This window comes from Kogia breviceps, chromosome 14 (genome assembly GCF_026419965.1).
Source record: "Kogia breviceps isolate mKogBre1 chromosome 14, mKogBre1 haplotype 1, whole genome shotgun sequence".
Lineage (NCBI taxonomy): Eukaryota > Metazoa > Chordata > Mammalia > Artiodactyla > Physeteridae > Kogia > Kogia breviceps.
The window spans coordinates 75,759,727-75,785,500 of record NC_081323.1 but is presented as its reverse complement, the minus strand read 5'-3'; the positions used below and the strand labels follow the sequence as shown (position 1 = coordinate 75,785,500).

Below are 25,774 nucleotides of genomic sequence, written 5' to 3'. Positions count from 1 at the left end.
AGAGACTCTAAGCCAGTCAGAGGGTGTGACTGACAGAAGCCTCAGAAAGTGACCTTGCCCTTGTGAAAGCAGGCTAGAAGTGCAGGGGAATGAACGCCCCCCTTGGAGCCACCCTCTACCTGTGGCTGACAAGAGCCAGTCGTTTCTAGTGCCCAGAGCTTCCCCCTCAGGTGGGGTGAGGCGACTGCTTCTCAGGGGAGGAAGCTCCACTCGCCACAGCGCAGACCTGCTTCAGAACTCACCTTCCCTACCTCACTTCCCCACACCCTGGAGGGGGCCGGTTCCTGCACCCCGTAAATAAGCCCGCTTTCCCTGGGATCTTTGTCTTAAGGTCTGCTTCTGGGGGAACCCAAACTAAGACCGTGGGATCTCAGAGAATTCTTTAGAGCAGTCCCTTCCCACTACAGATGAGGAAACTGAGACCCAGAGAGGAGACGACCTGCCCACCCCACCCCCAGCCTCCTGATGCCTCGTCATCACCACGGACATGGCCTCCTCCACTTGAAAGAGAACTTGCCAAAATACCTCAAATCCTTTAAGGACTGTTTCCCAGACTTCATTCATTCACGTATCGTCTTTACAATTTTTGCCAAAAGCCACATGCCCTTTGCATATTTGTCACATTGGCACCCGTAGTATTTACTTCACATTTTTTTTTTTTTTTTTTTTTTTGTGGTACGCGGGCCTCTCACTGTTGTGGCCTCTCCCATTGCGGAGCACAGGTTCCGGACGCGCAGGCTCAGCGGCCACGGCTCACGGGCCCAGCCGCTCCGCGGCATGTGGGATCCTCCCGGACCGGGGCACGAACCCGTGTCCCCTGCATCGGCAGGCGGACTCTCAACCACTGCGCCACCAGGGAAGCCCTACTTCACATATTTTAATAGACTCTCTTTTTCACTTAAATTTTCTTTTTCCGTGTTAGTTTCTATTTTAAAAGTAAAAATTATATTTTTAATAGATAATACATTCATATTGTTCAAAATTCAAAAGGTTCAATAACGTACACAGTGAAGTTTCCCTCCCAGCCCTGCCCCCAACCTCCCAGAGCCACAGGACCAGTTTCTTGTATGTCTTTCCCGAGATAATCTAGGACTATACGAGCGTGTGTGTGCACGTGTGTGTGTTTTCTCTAATACACGCATTTTTTCCATTTTTTATTGAGGTACAGTTGATGTACATGAAAGAGCTTCTCAAATGAATCCTCTCTTCTGTGTCCCAGAGCCAGGGACCAAGAGGCCCTGCTCTGTGCGACGCAGCCAGCAGTGCACCCCCAGCCAGGTCTTGAGGCCTTTCTTACCCTGCCCACCTTCCTCTCCCTCCACTCGCAGAAAATTCCCACAGTTGCCAGGGGGCCCCAGGCCTTTTCACACAGCAGCAGCAGGCCCACTGGTGACAATGAATGGCCGCAGGTCTTCACCCTCCCTTAGGATGAGAGAGGCAGCAGCCACCTGTCCCACCTGCCTGAGTCCCCAAAAGCCTCTCCCTCCAGGAAAGAGGGACTCCCACTCTTGGCTTCAGTGGCTACTCCAAAACCCAAGAAACAGGACTTTGAGTTAAAAAAAAAAAAAAAAAAAAAGTTGTCTTTTGTGGAGGCAACTGGGGGGTGGGGGGGTGTGATGAGGTGGGAGCTTCCATCCTCCACAAGCAGCAGGGCCCAGGACAGGGCTAGTTTCAGGCTCTTTCTCTTGGTTGGCAACTTTGGGGATTTCCTCCATGCCCTAGACACTCAGTGAACATATTCCAGAGACAAAGGGCAAAAAATTGGGGGTCAGTTTATTCACCCAGCATAGGCTCTGGCAGTTTTTATTTTTATTGTTGTTAATTTATTTATTTGTTTGTTTTTTATTTTTGGCTGCGTTGGGCCTTTGTTGCTGAGCGCGGGCTTTCTCTAGTTGTGGCGAGCAGGGGCTACTCTACGGTGCGGTGCACGGGCTTCTCATTGTCTTGGCTTCTCTTGTTGCGGAGCATGGGCTCTAGGCCCGCGGGCTTCAGTAGTTGTGGCTCGAGGGCTCAGTGGCTCCGCGGCATGTGGGATCTTCCCGGACCAGGGCTCGAATCCTTGTCCCCTGCATTGGCAGGCGGATTCTTAACCACTGTGCCACCAGGGAAGCCCTCTGGCAGTTTTTAAACAGCTGTTGCATGGAGGAATATGTTTTGGGTTTTCTATGCCTCATCGCCGATAGCTATGTGATAACTGTCTCTCTATAACAGAGAGCTGACTGAACAGAAGGATAGTTAAGTTAGCAACGCTTCAGGTGTGATCCTGCTTGTGACCCGTAGCATCAGCGTCCCCTGCGGACTTGTTAAAAAGGCATATTTTTGACCTGCCCTGGCGTATTGAACCAGAACTGTTAGGTGCTTTGAAAAGGTGATATTGATGCATGCTCCAGCTGGGGAAATCACCAAGTGGAAGCCCTCTTGCTACAGTGAGTCTGGACCCTGGCAGTGGAGGCCCCCAAGGGGCAGTGGAGTGTGAGGCTGCAGGGGCTCCTTACTCTACAGCAGGGCTCCCCAACCCCCAGGGCCACGGACCGGTGGCAATCTGTGGCCTGTTAGGAACCGGGGCCACACAGCAGGAGGTGAGCTGCGGGCAAGCCAGCTGCAGCTTCATCTGCACTCCGCATCGCTCCCCATCCCTGGCATTACTGCCTGAACCGTCCCCCAAACCCCCGCCCCCGCCCCCCATCCGTGGAAAAATTGTCTTCCACGAAACCGGTCCCTGGTGCCAAAAAGGTTGGGGACCGCTGCTCTACAGAGTTCTCCAGCTCCTCCCCGCAATTCTCCCCAAGCCCCCTGACCGTTCCTCAATCTGTTTCTTCCCAGAAGCCTTGGGCTTTCCTGGTTCCCCAAGTGGAGTTCCCCCACTGACCTGACTTCAGATCTCCCTTTCCCACCACCACCCCAACCCCTGGCTGGCAGTCCTCTGTTCATGCTAACCCCAAAGTTCTCAGAACGCTTGGAGTCCCCGGTCCCCAGCCCCCTCCGCCCTGCCTTCAAGCCCTGCAACCCGACCCGTCTCTCCTTCCAGGCCGGCAGGGCCCCGCACCCCTCCCCGAAGCCGGAGGGCGGCTCAGGCCTCTCCGCCGCCATCGGGCCCCACGAGCAGCAGCGGCTGAGTGTTCTTGCCCTTGTCGTGCCAGCACACGTCGAAGAAGGGGTACACAGGCCCGGGCAGGCGCTCGTGGAAGGCGAAGAGCAGCTCGAGCGCGTCGGGGTCGCTGGCGTCGTAGAAGGAGAGGACGCCATCGCAGAAGCTCAGGTAGATCCCGATGCGCGTCGGCCGCCTCTCCGGGGTGCGCAGGGCGCGGGGCTCCTTAGCCTCGACGTGAGCCTCCAGGATCTTGCCTTCGCGCAGCCCGAGCAGCCAGAGCCCCTGCGAGGGCACCGCTTGCAGCCGGCCGCGGCGACCGGCCTGGGCCGCGATCACGCCCAGCGCCCAGCGCGGCTTGTCGCCCACCTCCACCTCCCAGTAGTGCTCGCCCTCGGAGAGCAGCTGGTGCGCCACTACCGCCACGGCCTTGTCGAACCGGCACGGGTCCTCTCCGGCCGGCGGCGCTTTCTGCTCCGTGCACTCCACGCGGCGGCCCGAGGCGCCCAGCACCAGGCTTGGGTGCGCCGTGCTCGGGTCAAAGGTCAGCTCCTGCAGCGCTGCCACCGGAGGGAGGAGGGTCAGGCCCTGCGGGTGTGGCTCCCCCCGAGAGCCTTCTGCCCGCCCCCCTGTGGGCCAGCTTCGTCTCCTCTAATCCTCCCGGCATCTCTGGGAACTGAGCCCCTCTCTGATTACTGGTGGGGGCCAAAGACCACACCTCTCAGGGCTTCCGATGGTTCAGCTATAAAACGAGGCCATAGTTGCCTCCTTCCAGGGTTGTGGGCAGGATTAAGTTGACAAAAGGCATGTCACTCGCCGTCTAAGGCCCCAGAGCAGGAGATGGTCAGGAAGCCTGGTCCTAGGCCAGTCCCTACCTCGCCCCACTGTGTGACCTCAGTCTTGATCCAGCCTCTGGGCCTTAGTCTTCTCTTGGATAAAATGGAGGTCCCTCCATTCCCACCAGTGAAGGCTGCACCAGCCTTGTGTACATGTCCTGGAGCTCTGTAACCTGTAGCACCCCAATGTGCTTTAGCTATTGGGGAGAGGAGGCTGAGCCCTTGGGCCTCCCCAGCCACAGGCCAGAGTCAGTGTCTGACCGCAGGGTTCCATCTCTGCAGGTCCTCAGCCCCCAGTTAGCAGGGATCATTGTCTCCACTGGCCAACAGGGGCAGGGACGGGCCAAGGATCACGCAGGGCTCAAACCCGGGCCCCACCTCCCCTGCTGCCGGCAGCGACATCCTTTCAGTAAGCAGTGGCCTCACCATGTCCGTCACCCACCTGAAAACCACATGCCCTTTCAGATCCTTCTCTGAGCACAGGTTATGAAGGTGCAGGGAAACCCCGAGGGAAAGGGGCCCTTCTTGGATGACCTCCCCAGCTGGGACTGGGAGGCCTCTCTGTATGTGGCCGGAGCCTCCCATCAACCACACAGTTACAAACGCAAAACCCAGAGCGGGACCCTCCCGGTACCTGGCATCAGAGCTCGGAACATCTTCTTCCACACCTGGAATTTGAAGTTATCCGAGATGATGGGTAGCTGGATGTCCAGACGGGCAGGTGGTGGTGACTCTGCCAGGATCTTCTGCAGCCTGGGGGGGGGGGGGGGGAGGTGTGTGCGAAGGGACTTCCTGGAGGAGGCACGGGGTGGTGGGAGGGCAAGCGGGAGTACCCAGAAGAGAGGAGGACGTGTGCTGTGGTGGAGTTCCAGGGTCCCCCCCCACACCAGCCCCACCGCATCACACCCTGGCTTAAAACTCCTCTGTTGGTGTTTCAGTTGGGCAAGATGAAAAAGTTGTGGAGATGGATGGTGGTGATGGTTACACAACAACATGAATGTACTTAATGCCACTGAACTTAAAATGTACCCTAAAAAAAAAAAAAAAAAAAAATGGGGAATTCCCTGGCGGTCCAGTGGTTACGATTCTATGCTTTCACTGCTGATCCCTGGTTAGGAAACTAAGATCTCGCAAGCCATGCCAAAAACAAAAAAGGGTTAAAATGGTAAATTTTATGTTGTTCATATTTTACTAGAGTTTTTTTAAAGCCTTCTGTTAGGATAAGGTGCAGCTCCTCCGCCCTTCACAGTCGGGCCCCTCCTGCCTCAGCAGCTTCACCTTCCCTCCCTCTTAGCGGTTTGCACTGCCCTTCCCTCTGCCTGCAATGCTCTTCCACCAGCCCTTTAACCTAGCCAACTCCTGTTCACTCCTTCAGCATCCAACTCTACAATGCGCACCTCCGGAAAACCCGCCCTGGCCACCCCCTCCCCTCCACAGCAGCGCTCAGTGATTCCTGTGTCCTGTGTCCCTGTCTGTCTCCAGGACCAGTCTGGGAGGTCCCTGAGGAGAAGGACAGGTTGGGTTCTTTTCTACATCCACACAAATTGCTGGGGAATCGCAGTGGACTGAATGGGAGTAGAGGGTGAGTCAGCCAGTGTCCCTGGCAGACAAGGGCAAAGTGGGAAAGGGGGCGGGGCCAGGTTGATCTCACCTGCTGGTCACCAGGCAGTATTTCTGGAAAGAGAGAAGAAGAGAATGGAGCTGAGCAGGCAGTGGGGACCCTGGGGACTTCTGAGGGCGGGGTGGACCACAGAAATGCTGAGTGTGGGGCCAGGAAGAATCAGACAGACAAAAGAAACCAAGAATTCAAGGTCGCCCTTAGCCCTTTACCTCTGTGTGAATTAGAAAAATGTACCCTCCTGGGACTTCCCTGATGTCCCAGTGGTTAAGAATCTGCCTGCCAATGCAGGGGACACGGGTTCAAGCCCTGGTCCGGGAAGATTCCCACACGCCACGGAGCAACTAAGCCCGTGCGCCACAACCACCGAGCCTGCGCTCTAGAGCCCGCGAGCCACAACTACTGAGCCCGCGTGCCTAGAGCAACAAGAGAAGCCACGGCAATGAGAAGCCCGCTCACCATAACGAACAGTAGCCCCCGCTCACCACAACTAGAGAAAGCCCCCATGTAGCAACGAAGACCCAACCCAGCCAAAAATAAAATAAATACAAATAATTTTTTTAAATTTAAAAACAGAAAAAAGTACCCCCTTCCTCAAGAAACTAATTCCACCTGGTAAAACAATTGTCCTAATAAATATGCAGACCTACAATATCTACGATATGAATGGTGCCCACTTAGCTATAGTGTCCTTGTGCAGTGCCCAACTTAAACAACCATAATGGACATCTTGGGGTGCACCCCTCCTCAGTGTGTGACCCTGGCTCGCCCCTGCCCCTCTCTGGACCTCAGGGTCCCTGCCTGACAATGGAATGAGGTCTCTGAGATCGGAACCCTGGCTGAGGGACAGAGAGGAAAGCCATCCAGTGCTCACCATGAGGAACTCAGTCTGTGGCTTGTCTGCCACCTCCTCCAGCACCTTCTCCATCTGCCGCAGCTGCTCCAGGTAAGAGTTCAGGTTCCCCAGCTCCCGCCGCAAGGCTACCCCTGCCTCACCCCGTACACGTTCAGCTTCGCGGTCCAAGGAGCCCTCCAGTGCAGCCAGGAACAACCTCATCTTGCCCAGCTGCTCTCCCACGGCCCCCCGGAACTGACGCACTGTCTCCTGTGGGGACAGACAGACAAAAACATTTGGCTGGGGACCCCCAGCCTAGACCCCCGGTCCCCGGGCTCTGCTGTGCGGAGCCCCTCACCTCCACCTCCACCAGCTGATGCTCCAGCACGGCCACACTCTTCTCCTTCCGCATACACGCCTCCTGCAGCTGCAGCTTCTGCTGGGGGAGCTGCGTCTGGAGTGTGAGACATAAAGGAGTGATGTTGCTGCCCACCTCCCCCACTTAACCTGCTCCTTCTGGCTCAGCCTCAGCGCCAGCTTCTCTTCCAGCCAGGCTGGCATCTTACCATATACACTCGCTGGTCTCAAGCCCTTGCCGGTACTGGTTCTGAGGGCTAGAATGCTTCACCCTCCTGTTGTCTGGCTAGGTAAGTCCTCCCTAGCCTTGCCTTCCTTCCCTGATTCCATCCCCTCAGCAGACAGCCCCCCAGCACAGGTCTTTGTGAGGATGATAAATCACAAATGTGGTTTGGTCTCCTCCACCGGAGGGGCGGGGGCTCTGCACACAGCAGGTTTCAGCGGTGAGCAGAGGATGTGTAAAGAAGAAATGCAGCCTCCTCCTATTCCTGGCCTTCTCCCTATACCTAAAAGCAGAACCTTGGCAAAACACACTAATCAGCCTCCCTGCACACCAGTGGGCTCTGGGGGTAGGTATTTCAATAAAAACGTCTTCTGCACGGATGAACCAAACATATCTGTGGGTCAGCTCCTATTCTAGGTCCGTCAGTTTGTGATTCCTGAAATGCAGGTGTAGGGGAGTTCCTATACCTCCAGCCAAAGCCACTGTTTGCTGGGAGGTGCACGGCCCTGGAATCAGACCCATGGCCCTGGAGTCAGCCATGCCTCCATGGCTTCCAACCTCAGTTTGCTCTTCTGCAGAATGGGAACAGTCATCCCCACCTCACCTCTGGTTGGGACAAATTGGCAGCCTCCTTCCCACCTCCCGCTAAAGGAAGCTAGGAGACCCTCTAGGCACTGTTTGCTGATGAATCCCCACCGGGATTGGACCATGGGCTCCAGTGGCCAGCCGCCAGGTCAGTCTCCTCCCCCAGACGTCCTGCAGGGCCACGGCCCTGCCTGCTGCAGGACAGGGTGGGCCTGGTGGCTCTCAGCCGTCCAAGGTTCTTGGGCAGAAGGGCTGAGCCATGGAGACCAAGCACAATGCCACCCTAGAAGCTGGGGGCTGCACAGAGACTTTCGGAACATCCCACAGTGAGGAGGTGTGGGGAGCAGTGCTCCACGACATGGTGTGTGGTGGATCTTACCGACAGGCTTGTCTCCTTCTACTCGGAGACGTGCAGGAGGAGGCAGCACGGCTTCAGGGGGTCGTGAGTGTCCCCCTCACCCAGCAGATCCCATTCAACCATACTTGGGTCTGGCACATGGTCTCTGGACCCAGCCCCTCTTCCTCCCCAAGGACCCAGGTGTTCAGTCCCACCCCAGGCTTCCTGCCCCGCTCCTCCTTCAGGCTCCTTCCAGGGATCCCCATTTCAGACTTCCAGCCAGCCCCTCCCTGCGGCTTAGGGTTGGGCTGGTACAGACCCTGACAGACTTTTTCCCACCCCACCTACCCCCTCGAGGCTCCTAGGCTGCCTGGTGCCCTGTCCCATTTCACGGACTCTGTTCTCTCTTCGCAGATAAAGATGGATAAGGATGGGAGTTCTGTGGTTATCAGCAGAGGTGAGCCTGGGTAGGGAGGGCTCCTGGATGGAGGAGGCTCCTGCACTGGGTTAGGGGACCACCAGCCAGCACCGAGCTGGACTGTGCAAGGCTGAAGCCGGAGGTATGGTGAAGTTGGGCCCCTGGGAGAGACTGGGGCCCCTCGAATACCAGCCTCAGGGCGGGGACTACCCCCTCTAGGAGTCTGGAGGCCAAGGAGAAGTGCACTGCAACGCTGATGTTTGTGGGCAAAGATTACCCACCCACCCAAGCAGCAGCACGAGACGACGGTGGCAGCTTCTGCACCGCGGAGACCGAGACGGAGCACCGCTCCATGCCTCCAGACCCCGCCTCCTCCCACCCCTGCACCTGTCGTGTATTCTTCCAACAACCCTATAAATGCTTCATGACAGACCTCCTTGGGCCTGTGTATACATAAACCCTCCTGTAGCTGCATGCGTGTGATTTGCCATACGTATGACAGCTGAGCCAGCGTGTGCCTGTGTCCCCATTTGCCAATGTCTGGGTATCTTTGCTGGGCTTCCATGGAGATCGCCAGCCTCGGGGCGCATAACTGTGTGTGGGCTCTGGAAGCGTTCGGAACTTCCAGCTCCAATCACAGTAACAGCCTGGACTTGGGTCTCGGTGCCAACCTGGGCCTGTGCACAGAGGTGCGTACCCAGGTGTGCCTTGGCCTCCCGGGTCCCCTTGGATTAGGCCACATCTGGTGACGGTCAGGCCCGCACAAGCTCGGCTGCTCCAGGGGCGCAGGGGGCGGGGGCCACCGCCCAGCAGCTGTGTGCCCGCCCCGCCCAGCACCACGCCCCCCCGGCCAGCCCCGCCCCTCTTACCCGGGCCTGTGCCCAGCAGCAGAGCCTGCTCGCCTGGGCCGCGGGCACCGACTCAGTCCTCGCTCAGCCCCCAGCTCCGCAGACTCCGCCCTGTGGCTGAGTCCCCCGCATCTCCGGCGCGCTCCAGCTGGCGCGCCTATCGCGCCGAGGCCGGTCTCCGAGCGCGCCTCTTCAAGGCTCGGGTCTCCGCCAAGCTCCACCTTCAGCTCATCAGCGCCCCCATTCCCTAGCCGCCCCGCCCCGCCCGCCTACCCGGCAACTCCAGGCACGCTGGGCCCTGAAGCTCAAAAGGCCTGATCGGCCCGGCCCCGACCCGTCCAACAACCCCATCCGCCCCCGCCCCCCACCGGAGGCCGCCCCGCCTCGCACCTTGAGGCGCGCATGGGCTTCGGCGGCGGGCAGCAGGCGGTGGCCGCGGTGCGAACCGAGCGAGGCGCACACGCCGCACACGAGCACGCGGTCCTGCTCGCAGTAGATGCTCAGCGGGTCTAAATGCTCCTCGCAGTGGCCCTGCGGCACCTGCGCCAGCCCCTCCACCAGACGCGCCAGCTGCAGGTTGGTGCTGAGCGCCTGCGGCCGCGTAGGTGCCTGACAGCTCGGGCAGAGCACCGTGCCATCCGCCGCCGGCTCCCCTGCCACGCGGCCCAGGCAGGCGCGGCAGAAGCTGTGGCCGCACTCAGCTGTCACAGGCTCGTCGAACAGCTGCAGGCACAGCGGACAGGACAGCTCCTGGTGCAGGAGGCCGGGTGCAGCCGACATTGCGGGCCTGGGTAAGGAGGCGTAGGTCAGGGAGGCTCAGCGGAGCCACAGTCCCGGGCCAGCACCAGCCCCAGCCCCAGCCCAAGGCCGGGTTGGCAGCCCCACAGGGAGCAGCCCCAGCCTATAGAGAGGCCTCTCATCTCAAACAGGAAGGGACTCTGGTTCTGGCCAAGGGAGGGAAGGGGACTCCCTCTCAGTCCCAAAGGCAGCCTCAACTGCGGTTCTCAGCCCCAGCCCCCCAAATATCCCCTTATCAGGGACCCGGTCTCAATCCCAGCTCCTAAACACGAGGCTGGGTTGCAAACAGGGCCTTACACACTGTCCTTCCCCCGACTTAGCCCCAGGCCTCAGCCCCAACCCCAGATTCTCCAGCGCCCCTCCCCCCTCCCTTCCTCTCACCTCTCCAGGGCCCGCAGCCCTCCCCTCCCCCATATCCCCAGGCCGGCAGGACCCGCAGGACTCACAGGTCTGGTTGGAGATCTTGGACCAAAAGAGATTTGCAAGAGGCCCAGTCAAGGTCAGGCCTAACTGTAGGTGGGTCAGAGCTGTGTCTGAAGACAGGTGAGAAGAAAGCACCAAGCTCAGAGCGAGGACAAGGGACAACACAGGTGATGGGCCCGCATCGAATAGCAGACAGACCCTCCCAGACTGAGCTCTGGCCCCAGGACTATATTTAGCTGCCCTGCCCATCCCCTTCCATCACTTCTGGAAACCGTTCTAAAAGTGAGGACTGAGCGGTCAGCAGACAAGCATCACATGTCAAGGCCACCTGTCCTGGCCCATCCCACTGTCCTCTCCCCTGCCCAGCCTGGAGCCAGAGCCAGTCGAGAGACAGGGCCTCTCACACCACGGAAAAGACAGAAACATGATTGGAGGGAGTCTCGCCTTTCTCCCTCACCCCACCGACGTCCGCACTCTCCAGCCTCCCCCGTTCCCTGCCTGTGGCCTCCTCCCCATCTTGTCACCCACTTATTCCCCAAGCTTAAAGCTCTCCAAATTCACACCGGCAGTATTATTTCCACAGGCAGTATTATTTCCACATGTGGGAGAATAGAACCTCCCCCAACCCTGAAAGTTTTGCTTCCTGCAGGGCTGAGGGGAGAGCCTTTTACCTGTTGGTGTCTCCAGTGCTCAGCACAAGCTGTCGGGCAAAGTGGGCCTCCCTAAGCGCTTGGAAAATGAGTGCTAGAGGGACAGCTGAATAAATGAATGAACTAGATCCAGAGCCTGCAGCCGAGCGCCTCAAGGCTTATCCTTCAAATCTCAATTTAAAAACCAAAGTCCTGGGCTTCCCTGGTAGCGCAGTGGTTGAGAGTCCGCCTGCTGATACAGGGGACACGGGTTCGTGCCCCGGCCCGGGAAGATCCCACATGCCGCGGAGCGGCTGGGCCCGTGAGCCATGGCCACTGAGCCTGTGCGCCCAGAGCCTGTGCTCCCCAATGGGAGAGGCCACAGCAGTGAGAGGCCCGCGTACCGCCTCGGCCTTTGCATTTCTCTCCCCTCTGCCTGGAACACTTTCAAACCCCAGTTATTGCGTGGCTGCCTCCCACTCCTCCCTCAGATCTTTACCCCATGTCACTTTTTCAGTGGGGCTTTTCCTAACTCCCTGATTTTAAATCTCACATCTCCCTTCCCCTTTTTATTTTTCTCCATAACATTTATCACGATCTGACACATGATATATTTTACTTGTTGGTTTCTTGTCTGTCTCCTCCTACCAGAATATAAATTTTGTTCACTGCTCATCTCCAACTTTTTTATTTTTATTTATTTATTTTTTTTGCGGTACGCGGGCCTCTCACTGCTGTGGCCTCTCCCATTGCGGAGCACAGGCTCCGGACGCGCAGCCTCAGCGGCCATGGCTCATGGGCCCAGCCGCTCCATGGCATGTGGGATCTTCCCGGACCGGGACACGAACCCGTGTCCGCTGCATCGGCAGGCAGACTCTCAACCACTGCGCCACGAGGGAAGCCCTCATCTCCAACTTTGAACAAAGTCTGTGGCACACAGCAGGTGCTCAGTAAATACTTAGTAAATGAATAAACATAGAGACTCACTCTGTCCTTCTCTTCTGGCCTCTCAGCCTTTTCCTGGATTTGTTCATTTCTCCCTTGACCACTCTCCATCTCTGTTAGTCTGAACTTCGACAAGAGCCAGGTCAATTGTCCCATGAGAGTAGCCAGACACCCCATAGGTGAGAACCAAGGAAGAATTATTTTCCCTGCTTATAAAGGAGAAGGAAGCAGCTGTCCCCCTTCCCTCCTTAAAAGTCTTCTTTTTATTTTTTTTGGCCACGCCTTGCAGCATGAGGAATCTTAGCTCCTGACCGGGAATCGAACCCGTGGCCTGTGCATTGGAAGTGTGGAGTCTTAACCACTGGACCACCAGGGAAGCCCCCCTCAAAGTCTTCTTACTCCAACTTTTTGGCAAGTAAATAAATCTCCCCAGGAGTCAGATAGCTCCTAGCACACCTCTGCTTTTATGACTTGTCTCTGATTTCTGGGGCTCATTCCTTCTTGAATACTTGAAGTTCTTGCATGCTTCATGCTGGCCCACTGAGGCAGCTGCTCCAGGCTTCCTGGCACCTTGGGGCCTTAACCTGGGAACTTTGCTCGAGCTGTAATGATTTGGGCCTATCGGGAAGAGATAAGTGAGGTTTTATCACTCTTTTGGATTAGAGCAATTAATCCTGGTCATATGAAGGATTCTGGTTATATGAAGAGTCTCAGGAAGGTAGGGCTTTTTACGGGAACCCTGAGAAATCCAGAGAAGTTCCACTTCCCCAAACAGGAGGCAGGTGGGGATGAGAGCACATCTGGAGCTGGTCTCTGAAACCACTAGCCACTTCATTTCGGTTCAAAAAGTCAACATCCTGAATGTAGATCTCACCTGAAGTTTCCACCCCTACCAGGCTAGGGATGAAGGTTTTGGTCACTAGGAGTGGGTGCCCAGGAAAGGGAGGTGACACTCAATCCCTTTCTATAGATGGGCCAGATGTGACCTCTGACCCATGAAAGGGACATAGATCATCTACAGCAAGGTGGAGGACAAGAAGGGGCCCAAAACCACGTCCAGGGGAGGAGGAGGTGAGGACTAGTATTGCTGAGGCCCAGAACTCAGAGGGGGCAGATTTCAGCTTGTCCTAAGGGAGAGCTTCCCAGCGGCCGGAGTGATAAGTGCCATGGGAGGTGAGAACTCCTTGTATTAGATAAATGCAAAGAGAAGCCAGAAATCCCCCGATCGGGGCCCCTGCAGATGCAGGATCTGAATGCTGGTGTCACAAACTCATGCTGGGTGTCCCCAGAAAGATCACCTACCTTTTTGGGCTGCAGCATCTTCAGCTACAATATAAGGATAAGTAGGATAATAATACCATCCCTGTAGGGTTGTTATGAGGATGAAACTAGATAATATACTAAATAAACAGCAAGGACAGCATGCTGGCACCCAAGGACTTAGGAAGCCGTGACTGCCACCACTAGGTTCAAATCTTGACTGCTTTTTCCTCGTCGTGTGACCTTGATCAACCTGATTTTCTCATCTGGAAAATGGGGATCATGTCAGGATTATTATCGAGACTATTGGATCGTTATGAAGATTCAAGAAGCTAATTCATAGGAAGCTTTTAGAATAATGCCAGGCCCGTGGAAAATGTTCGATAAATGTTTTTATCGATATTATTACAATTATTACTACTAATTGTTCCAGCGAACCCTCCCTACAGCCCTGTAAGGTCAATAACATCATCCCCACTTCACAGATTCGGAAACTGAAGCTAAGAAACTTTAACAATGACAAAAGCATCTACTCTGTGCCAGGCCTGTTCCAAGCACTTCAGAATTCTCAATCCATTTATAACCTCATAACCTCATTTATAACCTCATAACAACCCCATCATTTTTCCTATCTTAACAGGAAGCCATGAGGCATAAAGAGATTAAATGACTTGCCCAATGTCCTGGAAGTCTATGGTATTCTGACCCCAGGCGGTGCAATCTGGTTCCAGCAATCAGTTACTTTTGTTGGGGGGTAGAGGTGTCGGATCACACCCAGGAAGCATCTTAGCACCAACAACTGGTCTGGCCTAGTCCAGGGGGGCAAGAAGGTGGGCCCGAGGGGAGACCCGGAGGTTCTTCCCTGCCAGGAGTCAAAGCTCAGAACTCAGAGTACTTCCCCCAGAAAAGGGGGGCCCAGGGAGAAGGGATTACCACGGCTTCCCAGAGAGTTGCCCAGGGCTCCTATTCCCCACCTCCGCAGGAGGAAACAGCCCTGCAGTCTCCAAGAATGAGCTGGCTCTGAGTCTACCTCCCTGGGGTACCCTGGAGAAGCCACTGTCCTTCTCAGAGCATTCATTCCCTATGCGCAGGCGAGTGCAGACCCCAGAAAAGGGCTGTGACCGCCCTGAGTCACACAGCTAAGAGGTGGAGCGTCTGGGAATCAAACCTGAGTGGGTCTGATACCCCTCATCTCCCGTTTTTCCCACTATTCCACAGTCTCCTGAATGTGCTTTATAAGTTTCTTGAGCATTCTGCAAAGAGGAGGAAGTTAACATTATCATTCCTAGTATTGCAACATCCGCCCTCCTAAGGGTATATTCGGACAGTCTGGAGGAGGCATACATTTCCATATACATTATCTCTCCAAGCAATTTGTCAATTTCTGAAGCCAGAGAGTGGGACTTTGAGGACGGAGGAATTTGGGCCCAGGAGTCAGGTGGCTCCGTCTGTATTTCCTCGTGTACTACCAGTGCAGTCTTCCAGAGGAATTTTTGAAAACTTCAGTTTCCTCCTCTGTGAGGTAGGATAGACACACTTACCTCATGGGGTTGTTGGGAGAATTAAATGAGATTATGCATGTTAAGTGCTTAGCACAGTGCCTGGAACAGTAAATTTGAAAAATGGAAGCTGTCATTACTATTATTAGTCTCCCACATCACTTACCATGAGGTTGGGCATCTAGTAGGTCCTCAGTACATCTTTTTTTTTAATTTGTAAATTTTTATCTTTTATTGAAGTATAGTTGATTTACAGTGTTTCAGGTGTACAGCAAGGCGATTCAGTTATACATGTGTGTGTGTATATATATTCTTTTTCCGATTCTTTTCCATTATAGGTATTACAAGATATTGAATATAGTTCTCTGTGCGATACAGTAGGTCCTTGTTGTCCATCTATTTTATATATAGTTAATACATCTTTTTAGAATCAAATAGATTCTCCTTCTGAGTTGAGAGTCTACAGTGGGCTCAACAGAGCATGTGCACCTGACAAGGTGTCACTTGTGCTCTCTGACCTCCAGCCTGAAATCACTGCAGGAGTGAGGCTTCCACTGCTAGTAGAGGACGCTCCTGCACTTCCAGCCCCTTGTCCCTTGGCTCCCTGTGACATCACACCGAAGTGCTAGCGTGTGCTCTGAGGCATGTCAGGCGAAAAATCACAGCCAGATCTTCTGTGTCTCAGTCTGAATGTGTGTGAGCAAGAATGAGACTGAGCCAGGCGCCAGGGGCAAAGCTGGGCCCAAGAGGAAGGGCCCTGGGTGGTGATAAGCAGGAACAAGGGAAGGGGCACCGTGTCACACCACGACACATCCTCAGCTCCCCTGCTTCCAGGAAGCCAGGTGTGAGGAGGAGACCACCTTCTCCTCGTCATGACACACACTCCCCAAGGTGCCGTTTCCTGCAGCCCCCAAAGTTCCATTGAGATGTGTTACGTTGGTTTTACGTAAAGCCAAGGCCACCCCATCCAAACAAGAATGCAAGAGATGCGGTCAAATGGCCATATGTATGGCCAAGGGGATCCCTGCTCTTTTGCAGGGGTGTGGTTTGAATCAGGCAATCGCTTTTTAAATTCCATGGATCAAACACCCACGGCTTCTAAGATTCCAACAAATGTGAAAAGAGCAGGTTTCTATGATTCTAGATTCTAGGATTCTTTTGTCATTTCATGAAAGCTTATCAAGGCTGGATCTGTGCCAAGCCCTGTGCTGGGTGCTGAGGACCTGAAAGGGTCCTCGGTCTGGTGAGGAAAGCAGAGTGACCAGACAAGACACACTGTGTGATAAACACTGTGAGAAAGGCATCATAGGGGCATCTAGCTGACATGGCCAAGGAATAATTCATTTTGCACAGAGAGGACAGAAAAGCCAACTGGGAAGAGTAGACAGCGGCCAGACTCAGAAGCTAACCAGACAACCTGCATGATCCCTCAGCTATATGACCTTGGGCAAGTCCTTCAACCTCTCGGAGCCTCAATCTTCTCACTTGTACAATAGGGCTACTATTCCCTATCCCAAAGGGACTGTTGTAAGGGTTAGAAATAACGCATGTGAAGGATCACAGCCTATACACAGGGGCTCAGTTTTTGTATTTCTTAGAGAAAGTGACTCCTGATGCATGTTGGAGGACAGGCAGAAGCTCATCAAGCAGTCCAGGAGGGAAGAGAGGCCAAGCAGAGAGCAGGTGCTGCACGTGCAGAGGTCCAGAGGCTCACAGGGTAGAAGGTGCTGCCGAGGAAGTTGGCAAGGGACTTAAAGGCCAATCCAAGGAGCTTAGACTTGATTCTGGGGGCACTGAGGGGTCATAGGAGGTTTTCAAGCAGGGGAGGGACAGCATCAATGTGTGCGCTAGGAAGATGTAGCCTTCTGGCCACAGAGCACAAAATGACATGGAGATTCTGCCAGGACGAAGACCAGTGAAGAGGCACAATAATAAACAGCCATAAGCCAGGCAACACTAGCCGCTGGGTCACAAGTGCCACCCATGGTAAGGATGTTGGCACACAGTACTACCCAGCCTGTGTGGAGCAACACGCACACAGGTGGGGAGCAGGGCCCTGCTACTCTGCTGGAAGCTTTTGAACACATGTTGCAGGCTACACAGCCTCAGTCATTCCTTCATTCAGCAAATCTTCACTGAGTACCTACTATGTCCCAGGCACTCTTGATGCTGGAGATTCAGCAATGAACCAGACAAGGTCCCTGCCCTCATAGAGCTCATGTTTTGGTGGGGAGGTGGGTGCCTAAACATACTCAGTTACAATTTAGTCACAATTGCTATGAGAGCTACAAATCAGTAGCAAGTTTTGAACTGGAGGGATTCTAAACCTGGTTTCCCAGAGGAAGTAGCGTTTAACTTAAGACCTAAAGTCTTGAGAGTTTGTCAGGCAAAGAGTGAGGGAAGAGAGCTCCAGCTTGAGGGAATAGCATGTGCAAAGACTTGGAGAAGCAAAGGAGCCTGGCACATTTGAGAAACTGAGAGGCCAGTGTGGTTGGAACTCAGAGATGGAGTGTGGTCAGGGTGTGGTGCAAGACAAGGCTGGTGAGGTCCACAGGGGCAGAACAGCAGGGCCTTCCCAGCCATGTTAAGGGCAAGTTAAGGATTCTGGGCACAGCTTGGCCTCCAATGCCAACCCACGCCATCCCACTCCAACCTACACCAACCCAAGCCACCTTTCATCTGCTCTTCTGGATCAAGCCCCCTGACCCCAGAATAGCTCTCTTCCCATGATTTTCCCTCCAGTCAAGAATTTTCTCAACCATTGCAAGTGTCTCTTATCATCACTTCCCAAGAAATTCAGTTCCTGGGGGACCAAATCCTGGCTCTCCCAGGAAGCATTTGGCAAGGTTTCAGGCACCATCAGGTAGCCCATGTTATGCTGGAATATTTACTAAGTGAATGAGTGTTATTATCCCCATTTCATGGATAAGGAAACTGAGGCTTGGAGAGAGAAAGCACACAACGTTATCTCTACCCATGGAATTTGGGGAGCTACATGGCTGTTAGGATTCTATGATTCTGATCCTATGATCGGGAGAGAGGATGCTAAGGTTTAAGGAAACATGGAGATTTCAGGGTTCCAAAATTCCACGATTCTTAAGCCTTAGCGCTCCCATAAACCAGGTTCCTGATCTGTGCTACCTAGTCCAAGCCTGGAGAGGCAGGCACCATCCATGAGCCCTTTTCCACCGGGTCTCCTGGGTCCCGCCTCATAGACCCGCCAAAGGATGCAAACTGGGCGCCCCCCGATGGCCGGGAGAGAAAGGGAAGGAACGCATTAGTCAGGAGCCTAACACCCAAGGGCAACGTTCTGAGGCAGGGACAGGAGTGAAGGCGGGGAGTTCCAGGTCCCGCCCCAGAGCAGACTTCCTGCTTGGCAGACAGCCCGAGTGAGCTGAAGCGGCGGCCGCGGCAGGGGACCCCAGGAGCCATGGGGTGCACGCGTGATGCCATCCTGGATGCGCTGGAGAACCTGACCGCTGACGAGTTCAAGAAGTTCAAGATGAAACTGCTTTCAGTGCCACTGCGCGAAGGCTACGGACGCATCCCACGGGGGACGCTGCTGCCCATGGATGCTATGGACCTCACCGACAAGCTCGTCAGCTACTACCTGGAGGCGTACGGTGCCGAGCTCACGGTACTCGTGCTGCGCAACATCGGCATGCAGGAGGTGGCGGATCAGCTGCAGGAGACCTTGCGCAAGGGTGAGCGCGCCCCCTCCACAGGCCCAGACCAGCATCCCCTCTACACCCTCCTCCCAACGCAAAAGTTCGCCTCTCCCGGAGCTTCCGCTTCCTTTTTCTCCTACTCTTGAATAAAATCTTCTCCTGCGGGGGAGGCTTCCCGCACTTGGTACTGACCTTGGCTTCCAGACCAAGAGACCCCCAACCCCAGAAACACTTGGGAGACACCACTTAACATTTTCTTACAGGCCCCGGAACCACGCCGGCCGGGATCAAGGCCCCTCCCCAGACAGCAGCCAAGCCAGGTAAAGCCTTCAACGCTCAACCTCACCTACCTGGGCACCTCACCAGCCCCGCCCCACCGTACCCCTGCACAGCCTATCTCTTGTCCCAAGGCCAAGAGCACCCAAAGAGCACAAAGCTAGGCCAACCCTTCCCACCCACCTACTCACACACCTCCTGGGGCTGAGCCTGGTTGGGAAGAGAAAGGGAGACAAAGTTAAACTCATCCCACTATACGTAGTCCCGGTGGCATGCCCACCTTGAGCCCCACCGCTTAGGGTTGCATTCAGGGCAATTTCTAAAGCAAGCCTAGTGTTCAAGAGGGACAGGCTCCAGCCCCACCCTGGTCCCAGCTCATCCCCCTCCCCTCCCTCCCGCCCCAGCACTGCACTTTGTGGACCAGCATCGGGCGGCCCTCATTGCACGGGTCACAGACGTGGATGGGGTGCTGGACGCCCTGTACGGGAAGGTCCTGACAGAGGAGCAGTACCAGACTGTGCGGGCGGAGTGCACCAATCCTACCAAGATGAGGAAGCTCTTCAGCTTTGCTCCAGCCTGGAACCTGACCTGCAAGGATCTGCTCCTCCAGGCCCTGAGGGACACCCAGCCCTACCTGGTAGTCGACCTGGAGCAGAGCTGAGGCATCTTCCCCAGCAGCGGTCCCACAGACAACCCCTGGCAGTTCCAGCCAACTTACCTGGAATCTCTGATTTTTTTTATATACATAATATATGAAAAACCAGCTTGTACTTAGTGTGTTTTCCTACTTCCAGCCTGGAAGCTCATGCAGAGCTGAGCTACATATCCAAGCGCCACAGCAGCTCAGAGGAAGCTCTAGTTTCCGCCTGTTCCTCGGGCAGCAGGCTCCCCAAACACTTCATCCTTCCTGCCTCAGTCACCATGGAATGGTTCCTCACTCACCACTTGGTGGCTCCCTTAATGCCACCCCAGAGGGTCTGCCCTTGAGACCTGTGAACACAAGTTAGCCTTGTGGCCAAGGTCTAAAAATTAAAATAGAAATATGTACAGGGCTTCCTTGGTGGCACAGTGGTTGAGAATCCGCCTGCCGATGCAGGGGACACGGGTTCGTGCCCCGGTCCGGGAAGATCCCACATGCCGCAGAGCGGCTGGGCCCGTGAGCCATGGCCGCTGAGGCTGCGCGTCCGGAGCCTGTGCTCCGCAACGGGAGAGGCCACAACAGTGAGAGGCCCGTGTGCCGCAAAAAAAAAAAAAAAAAAGAAAGAAAAGAAATATGTACAAAGGGCCTGGAACTGTGGGGGGCCAGACTTGACAGATGCATTTAGAAAGACTCGTCTGCCAAGCTTCTTTTGCTTTTTCATAGGAAAAAAAATTGCAAAATCAGAGCCATTTTCAGGGGAAGTGACAAGAGTATCATCTAAGCAGGAAAGAGCACAAACCACCAAGTATTCCTGGGGTTCCTTCTGGCACTGACACCAGCAGGCGTCACTGCTCCCTCCCACCCGCTCCAAGAGGTTATAGGTTACACTTTGCCCAGAAAACATGCCAACCACAAAAGCAACTTCAGGAAATGAGTTCTAGTAGCTGTTCCTTCTCTTGATGGAATTGTGCCCACAAAAGAAAATAGTATTTATTTCCACAACACAGCACTTAGGGAGCCTTTCCAGAGGCTGTTAGGGAACCAGATTCTAGGACCACATCCTGAGTACACTTTGCAACCACATTCTTTCTGGCCTGCAGGGGGTGGATGCAAAGCAACAGGCAGGCCCCAAGGAAGCCAGATATCCTATCCTTAGGAGTCAGATCATCAGACTCAGCGATCCAGATATGAGGGTTCAAAGTGTGCCATTCACAATAGACCAGAGCAGAATGAAAAAGCTGTACGAAGGCTTCATTTGGAACACCCTCCCTAGACACAATAATTAACAGACGCAGTGTTTATCCCCTTCCCCCCAGCCCACACAGTCTAACACTTCCCTATTCTGATGACCAGATCACCAGAGCAACAGGAGAAAACAAGTTGTCTACTGCAGGAGGAAGCTACCAAAAAGCTAAGCTGGGCTTCCCTGGTGGCGCAGTGGTTGAGTCCACCTGACGATGCAGGGGACACGGGTTTGTGCCCTGGTCCAGGAAGATCCCACATGCCGCAGATCGGCTGGGCCTATGAGCCATGGCTGCTGAGCCTGCGTGTCCGGAGCCTGTGCTCCGCAACGGGAGAGGACACAACAGTGAGAGGCCCACGTACCGCAAAAAAAAAAAAAAAAAAAAAAAAAAAAGCTAAGCTAATGACCACTGTCAAGGCTACAGTGACACGGGACTGCTCCTAATGGCATTTAGGACTCCAGGAGGAAAGCTGAGCTTCCCCAAAAGTGGGAATCAGCCCAAACACTCAGGATCCCATGGGCTCATCCTCTTTGGCCAACTACCCCATAAAATAAATGATGCTCCCTATTCTACCCTCAGCCCTTTTCTACCAAGTCTTCTTAAATCTCATAAACCAAGCCTTATTCAATCCCTGAGATGTGTTTGCTCACTTCTGTTCTGAAGGACCTTGCCATTTCCCAAACTGAAGTTGTCTTCCTTTTACTATCCCTGTATCTCAACGTATGGCAACAGCAGCAGCCTAACCAGAAAACAAGAAACACCAGCATGTTCCATAAGGCCCAGGTTCAGTCAGTCTTCCAACTTAGAACCAAACACCTTCCTTTTCAACTTCACTGCCCTCTATGGCGTATGCCTTCATATCTTACCCACAACAGGCCTCCTGATCTCCCCACTTCTAGTCTACCACCTTCAAGGGCCTGAGTATTGAAAACGGATGGAAATGGACTCCCTTCTGACACTAGGACACCTAAGCCCTGCTTCCAGCCTGACCCTGTATAACCCCATCCAACCTCTCCTACCTTCCTCTTCACATACCACTGAATCTCAACACTACTTACAGCCCCTGCCCTACCGGACGCTGGTCCCCCGAGTCTGGATACCTTGAAACCCACCTGTCCTAGCATGCCTGGAGAGGGCCTTCCTCTGGTCTCCAGTGGCACTTTCACCTAGGTTCCCTGTGGTAAAGCAAACCATACTGTCACATCTATTTTCACACAGGACTCTCCCATTAGATCCCCATAAAAAGACATCTTTTCAACCTCTGTACAGTGCCTTGCACGTGGAAAATACTAATAGCAGTTACTGTGCATGTCTACTGTCTTAACAGAGGATTTTTTTTGCACTTCATAAGAACCTAATGCTTCTCATGAGATGGAGCCATAACACTACCTTGCACAGCAGAGGCTCAAACAGAGCCGCTACAAAAACTAGTGCAGGCATGAGGCAAAAGACACAGTTCTAAGAAACAGCTCCCCTAAGTTGAAAGACTTCTTGGGGGCTTTATTTTTCTTTTTATTTGGTGGGGGAGGTGGGGAGAAGGGTGAGGCTCAGAGGTCTACCAGCCACAGCATACTGGTTAAGGACACACTTCTGCAGCCAAAGGACAGACTGAAATCCCTGCTCTACCTCACTTATCAGTGATGAGACTTAAGGCCAGTTTGTACCTCAGCATCCTATCTATAAAGCAGGAATAACAGGACACAGCTCATCACCTAACAACAACTGGCCCACAGCGACCACACACTGGTGTCAACAGTGATCTCCAGGATGTTTCTGCTCCTGGCTGCACAATGGCTTAGGCTCCTCAATCTGAAACAATCAACACTTTCTGCTCAAACCCCTAAGCATCACAAGACTGAAAGAAAAAAAACAAACAAACAAGCAGATCAACAGCCAATGTTCGCTGAGCCTGTGCTAATTACAACAAAAACCCACATGCAGGACCCAGCCTTCCACGAGTGACCTTTTTCTTAGCGCCTGGCTTAAACTATCTACATGGACAGTTTTGTACAAAACCGAGGTCCCCTTTCCAGACATGATGGGGGGAATTAGCAGAAAAGGAGTCTCTGCAGAACTTCAGAGCATCACGAGAGGTTGCAGGAAACCACCAGGGCCTACACAGAGTTAGAGCCGACGTGCTAACCACATTGCCAAGCAATTCAGGGACGTATTCAACTTAGACACACACACACTCTATAGAGAGAATCTGGCTCTGCCACCTCAGTCTGCCTGTGACAGGTTTGCAGAAGCCTTCTCACAGAACGATTGGCCTTTTCACTCAGGGAAAGAGTACACAGGATGGGCCCGCTTCCCCTCAAATTCTGGTTGAAGGGAGGAGGGGAAAAAAAAAAACATCCATGAAGCTAAATCTGACAGGTTCTTACCTCAAGCAGGCTGCAGTGAGGCCCTAAGGATCCTGCACGGAACAGCTACAAGGAATCAGTACAATTGTGCAACACTGCCACCCTGAGGTGCGCGAGCAGAATGCTACCTGGAAAGCCGGGCTCCTGCTTCCCTTCAGTTTCTTCTTCCCACCCCCACCCCACCCCCCTTGGCATTCTCTACCGGGAATGGCCTAAAGCTCAGTTCCCCACTACACACAAGGAATCCCCTATCTTCGACCCCATAGTCCAAGCTCCCTTCCTGTCTCCAATTCCCACACTGGTGGCTCTCAATTATCCTTCATGTTAAAGGAGCCCTTCATGCTAGCACTACAACCCCAAGACAATCCAAGGAGCTGAGAGCACAATCCATCCACAGAGCACTATTTCCAGACCCACACTCCTCTGACATACTTCTGTTCCTCCCTCAAAAATATTTAGGAATTTTAAATTCAATGGTCTCTTAAAGCTCTAACTGCTAACACCATAGGATTGAGGGCCAAACAATTTCTACAAGCCCAAAGGTCAAACCTGCTGGCAAGATCCACTTGACAACTACTTCATTTCTTAATACGCCCAGCACCATGAAGATTACCACCTGCACGGGGAGGGGAAGAAGATAATTTTTGTGGAAACATGCTATCTCTGAATTATTTCAAAATAAAAAGTTAAAGATGAAAGGAAAGAGGCTAAGTATTGAGGGCCCAAAGGCAGAAAAGGGAGTCTGACTGAGTTCTGGCAAGACTGGACAGGAATGGCTGCAGACGGGACCTCACACGGAGCTGAGCCTCAGACTAGCAGAGGGAGGGAGGCCTGGTTACAAAACCCCTCCCTGGTGGAAGACTGACGAGACTGCAAGTGGGAAGCAACATGCCTAAATAACAATGTTCATGTGTTGAGTCTCATAGGGGCTGGACCCAGCAATGACTTAACCTCAGCCCTATATCCAAGTTACTGAGGTCCAGCATTTGATGGGGAAAAGGTGAAAAGCCTGAGAACTAAATCAGTGGAAGCAAACAGACCCGCAGCACACTTCTCCCCACAACCTACCCTCCTCACTTCTCCCTAGTTAGCCTGTCCCAGTTCAAAAAAGCCAGGCGCCTAAGTGCTTCCAGACTGCAGGCCATTTTCCATAATTCAGTAATAATGTATTCTTTAGATCTCTAAGGACTAGCCCAAGATCCTCATCAGAGAAATATGACTGGCTATTACTGGCCTAGTGCTTACAAGGGAATGCAGCAAAGAGCAGAGGGCCCAAAGTCCAACGCCCTTGAGGTCTCACTCCTATTTTCTCGCCAATGGATAAGCTGGCACCAGAACCAACATCATTCCCTCTGTTGCTAGTTCTGTCGTCATCCATTCTTTTCTCCTGGAAAAGGACCCCAAACTGGATCTACCCACTAGACACTTGGGACTCTTTTCTTTTACTTAAGAGCAAGGCCAATCACTGAAGCCCTTTAAAGGACAAGAACTAAATACTAACAGTCCCAGTCAGGAACTGGGTCTCACCCGGAGGTTCAACCTCCTTCACCGGTGGCTAGCAGTAGGGATGAAGGAACCACAACCAAACCCTACCACCAGAAGCCTACCAAGTGAAGCACACACAATAAACTTCAGACATGGATAGTGCCATTCAAACCGAGCATCACTGTAAGAAAGCAGATCAAAAACAGCAGAGGCAGGGGCTTCCCTGGTGGCGCAGTGGTTGAGAATCCGCCTGCCGATGCAGGAGACACGGGTTCGTGCCCTGGTCCGGGAAGATCCCACATGCCGCGGAGCAACTAAGCCCGTGAGCCATGGCCGCTAGGCCTGCGCGTCCGGATCCTGTGCTCCGCAATGGGAGAGGCCACAACAGTGAGAGGCCCGCATACCGCAAAAAAAAAAAAAAAAAAAAACAGCAGAGGCAGCTGAACACACCAGGGAGAGAAACAATGCCATATCCTTGGCTCTAATTCTGAGGGTTTCTCACGGGTACCAAGTTCAGTAAGCCAAAGGAAAGCACTGCCTGGAGAAGCTCAGCCATTCTCCACCTACTCTTGGTAGAGCACCTCCACACAGTAGGGAGGATAAAGCAGCTATTCCTTTTCACAAAGCCACAGCTTCCGTCTCAAGTCACCAGAGATTGGAAGAAGAAACAACTCTTACGAGAACACTTACAGCACGCTTGACAATTTTAAACCAAGAGAAAAAGCACTTCCCACCAGGGGTCCCAGGCACTCTACAAGCTGTGCTTCTGACAGCAAAGAAGCCTGCTGCTGTTGGCTATAGTTTTCAGTTCTGTATAACTAAAATTCAACTGCTTGGCAGGGATGGGCAAGTTTTCTAAATTTGGTTTGAGCTGGAAAAAGGCAGGGGGGGGGGAAATTTGGGGGTCAGGAAAGGCATGTAAAGTTGACGGGCATTAGTCTGAGGTTTCAACTCACCGGCCCCACCCTTTGCCTTTCTCAAAATTACCAATGACCTCAGCCCTCTGGGTATAGGTAGGATGTAAACATGACCCAGCTAGACCACTGTCTCCCCTAAAGACACCTGCCAAAGTCCCACCTTCAGGAAAACTAATGGGGGGGAGGTCACCCTGAAATATAAAGAACTGCCTCTACTTTACTTTCCCAGCTAAACTTCCCCCCTTTACCATCTCCTCTCCTTCCCAAGTCTGTTTCCCTAAAATTTAGCATCCTCTTAAGGCCTAGGCAAACAAACGCTTGCAATAGTCTGTCCCCTTCAAAACAATGATTTCAGAACGAAATGCCAAGAAATGAAAATGAAGTGAGAAGACAGGGACTCCATCCCGGGGTCGACCATTTCCTGAGAAGTGAGAGCCCCATCACCCACGCACTGGGCATGAAGTGAGCAAGGCCACGGAACA

The 25,774-nt window shown here is 53.6% G+C and overlaps 2 protein-coding genes and 1 long non-coding RNA gene across 4 annotated transcripts; 2 read left to right on the top strand and 1 right to left on the bottom strand.

The window, feature by feature from the left end:
• Positions 1-1,756: 1,756 nt before the first annotated feature.
• On the bottom strand, positions 1,757-10,659 carry TRIM72 (tripartite motif containing 72). The gene is made up of 7 exons (XM_059036246.2): positions 10,390-10,659; positions 9,536-9,932; positions 6,736-6,831; positions 6,417-6,647; positions 5,576-5,598; positions 4,559-4,677; positions 1,757-3,648 (listed from the first exon to the last, which is right to left on the bottom strand). Exons 2-7 carry the CDS (start codon positions 9,923-9,925, stop codon positions 3,071-3,073), a joined length of 1,437 nt encoding a protein of 478 aa, XP_058892229.1. The 5' UTR covers positions 9,926-9,932; positions 10,390-10,659; the 3' UTR covers positions 1,757-3,070.
• Positions 6,511-8,720, top strand: LOC136792476 (uncharacterized). Its single transcript, XR_010836306.1, has 3 exons — positions 6,511-7,024; positions 8,294-8,336; positions 8,517-8,720. It is a non-coding gene; the product is annotated as an uncharacterized lncRNA (long non-coding RNA).
• Positions 10,660-12,234: 1,575 nt separating the features above from the next.
• Positions 12,235-19,412, top strand: LOC131740441 (apoptosis-associated speck-like protein containing a CARD). Of its 2 annotated transcripts, XM_067011913.1 has the most exons (4): positions 12,235-12,355; positions 18,080-18,403; positions 18,631-18,687; positions 19,048-19,412. In XM_067011913.1, the coding sequence occupies exons 2-4, from the start codon at positions 18,130-18,132 to the stop codon at positions 19,302-19,304; spliced, it is 588 nt and encodes a 195-aa protein (XP_066868014.1). In that variant the 5' UTR covers positions 12,235-12,355; positions 18,080-18,129; the 3' UTR covers positions 19,305-19,412. The 2 variants fall into 2 exon arrangements, with proteins under 2 accessions (XP_066868014.1, XP_058892261.1); XM_059036278.2 differs by lacking the exon at positions 12,235-12,355 and having other exon boundaries at positions 18,061-18,403.
• The last annotated feature ends 6,362 nt before the right edge of the window (positions 19,413-25,774 follow it).

Excerpts from the sequence above, each read along its gene's own strand:
- TRIM72 (XM_059036246.2), bottom strand. The coding sequence starts at position 9,925 with ATGTCGGCTGCACCCGGCCTCCTGCACCAGGAGCTGTCCTGTCCGCTG. Across the intron at positions 4,678-5,575 it reads TACTGCCTGGTGACCAGCAG|GCTGCAGAAGATCCTGGCAG; the intron begins GTGAGATCAACC and ends CCCCCCCCCCAG. Across the intron at positions 3,649-4,558 it reads GTTCCGAGCTCTGATGCCAG|CGCTGCAGGAGCTGACCTTT; the intron begins GTACCGGGAGGG and ends CTCCGGTGGCAG.
- LOC131740441 (XM_067011913.1), top strand. The coding sequence starts at position 18,130 with ATGGGGTGCACGCGTGATGCCATCCTGGATGCGCTGGAGAACCTGACC. Across the intron at positions 18,404-18,630 it reads GCAGGAGACCTTGCGCAAGG|GCCCCGGAACCACGCCGGCC; the intron begins GTGAGCGCGCCC and ends ATTTTCTTACAG. Across the intron at positions 18,688-19,047 it reads CCAGACAGCAGCCAAGCCAG|CACTGCACTTTGTGGACCAG; the intron begins GTAAAGCCTTCA and ends CTCCCGCCCCAG.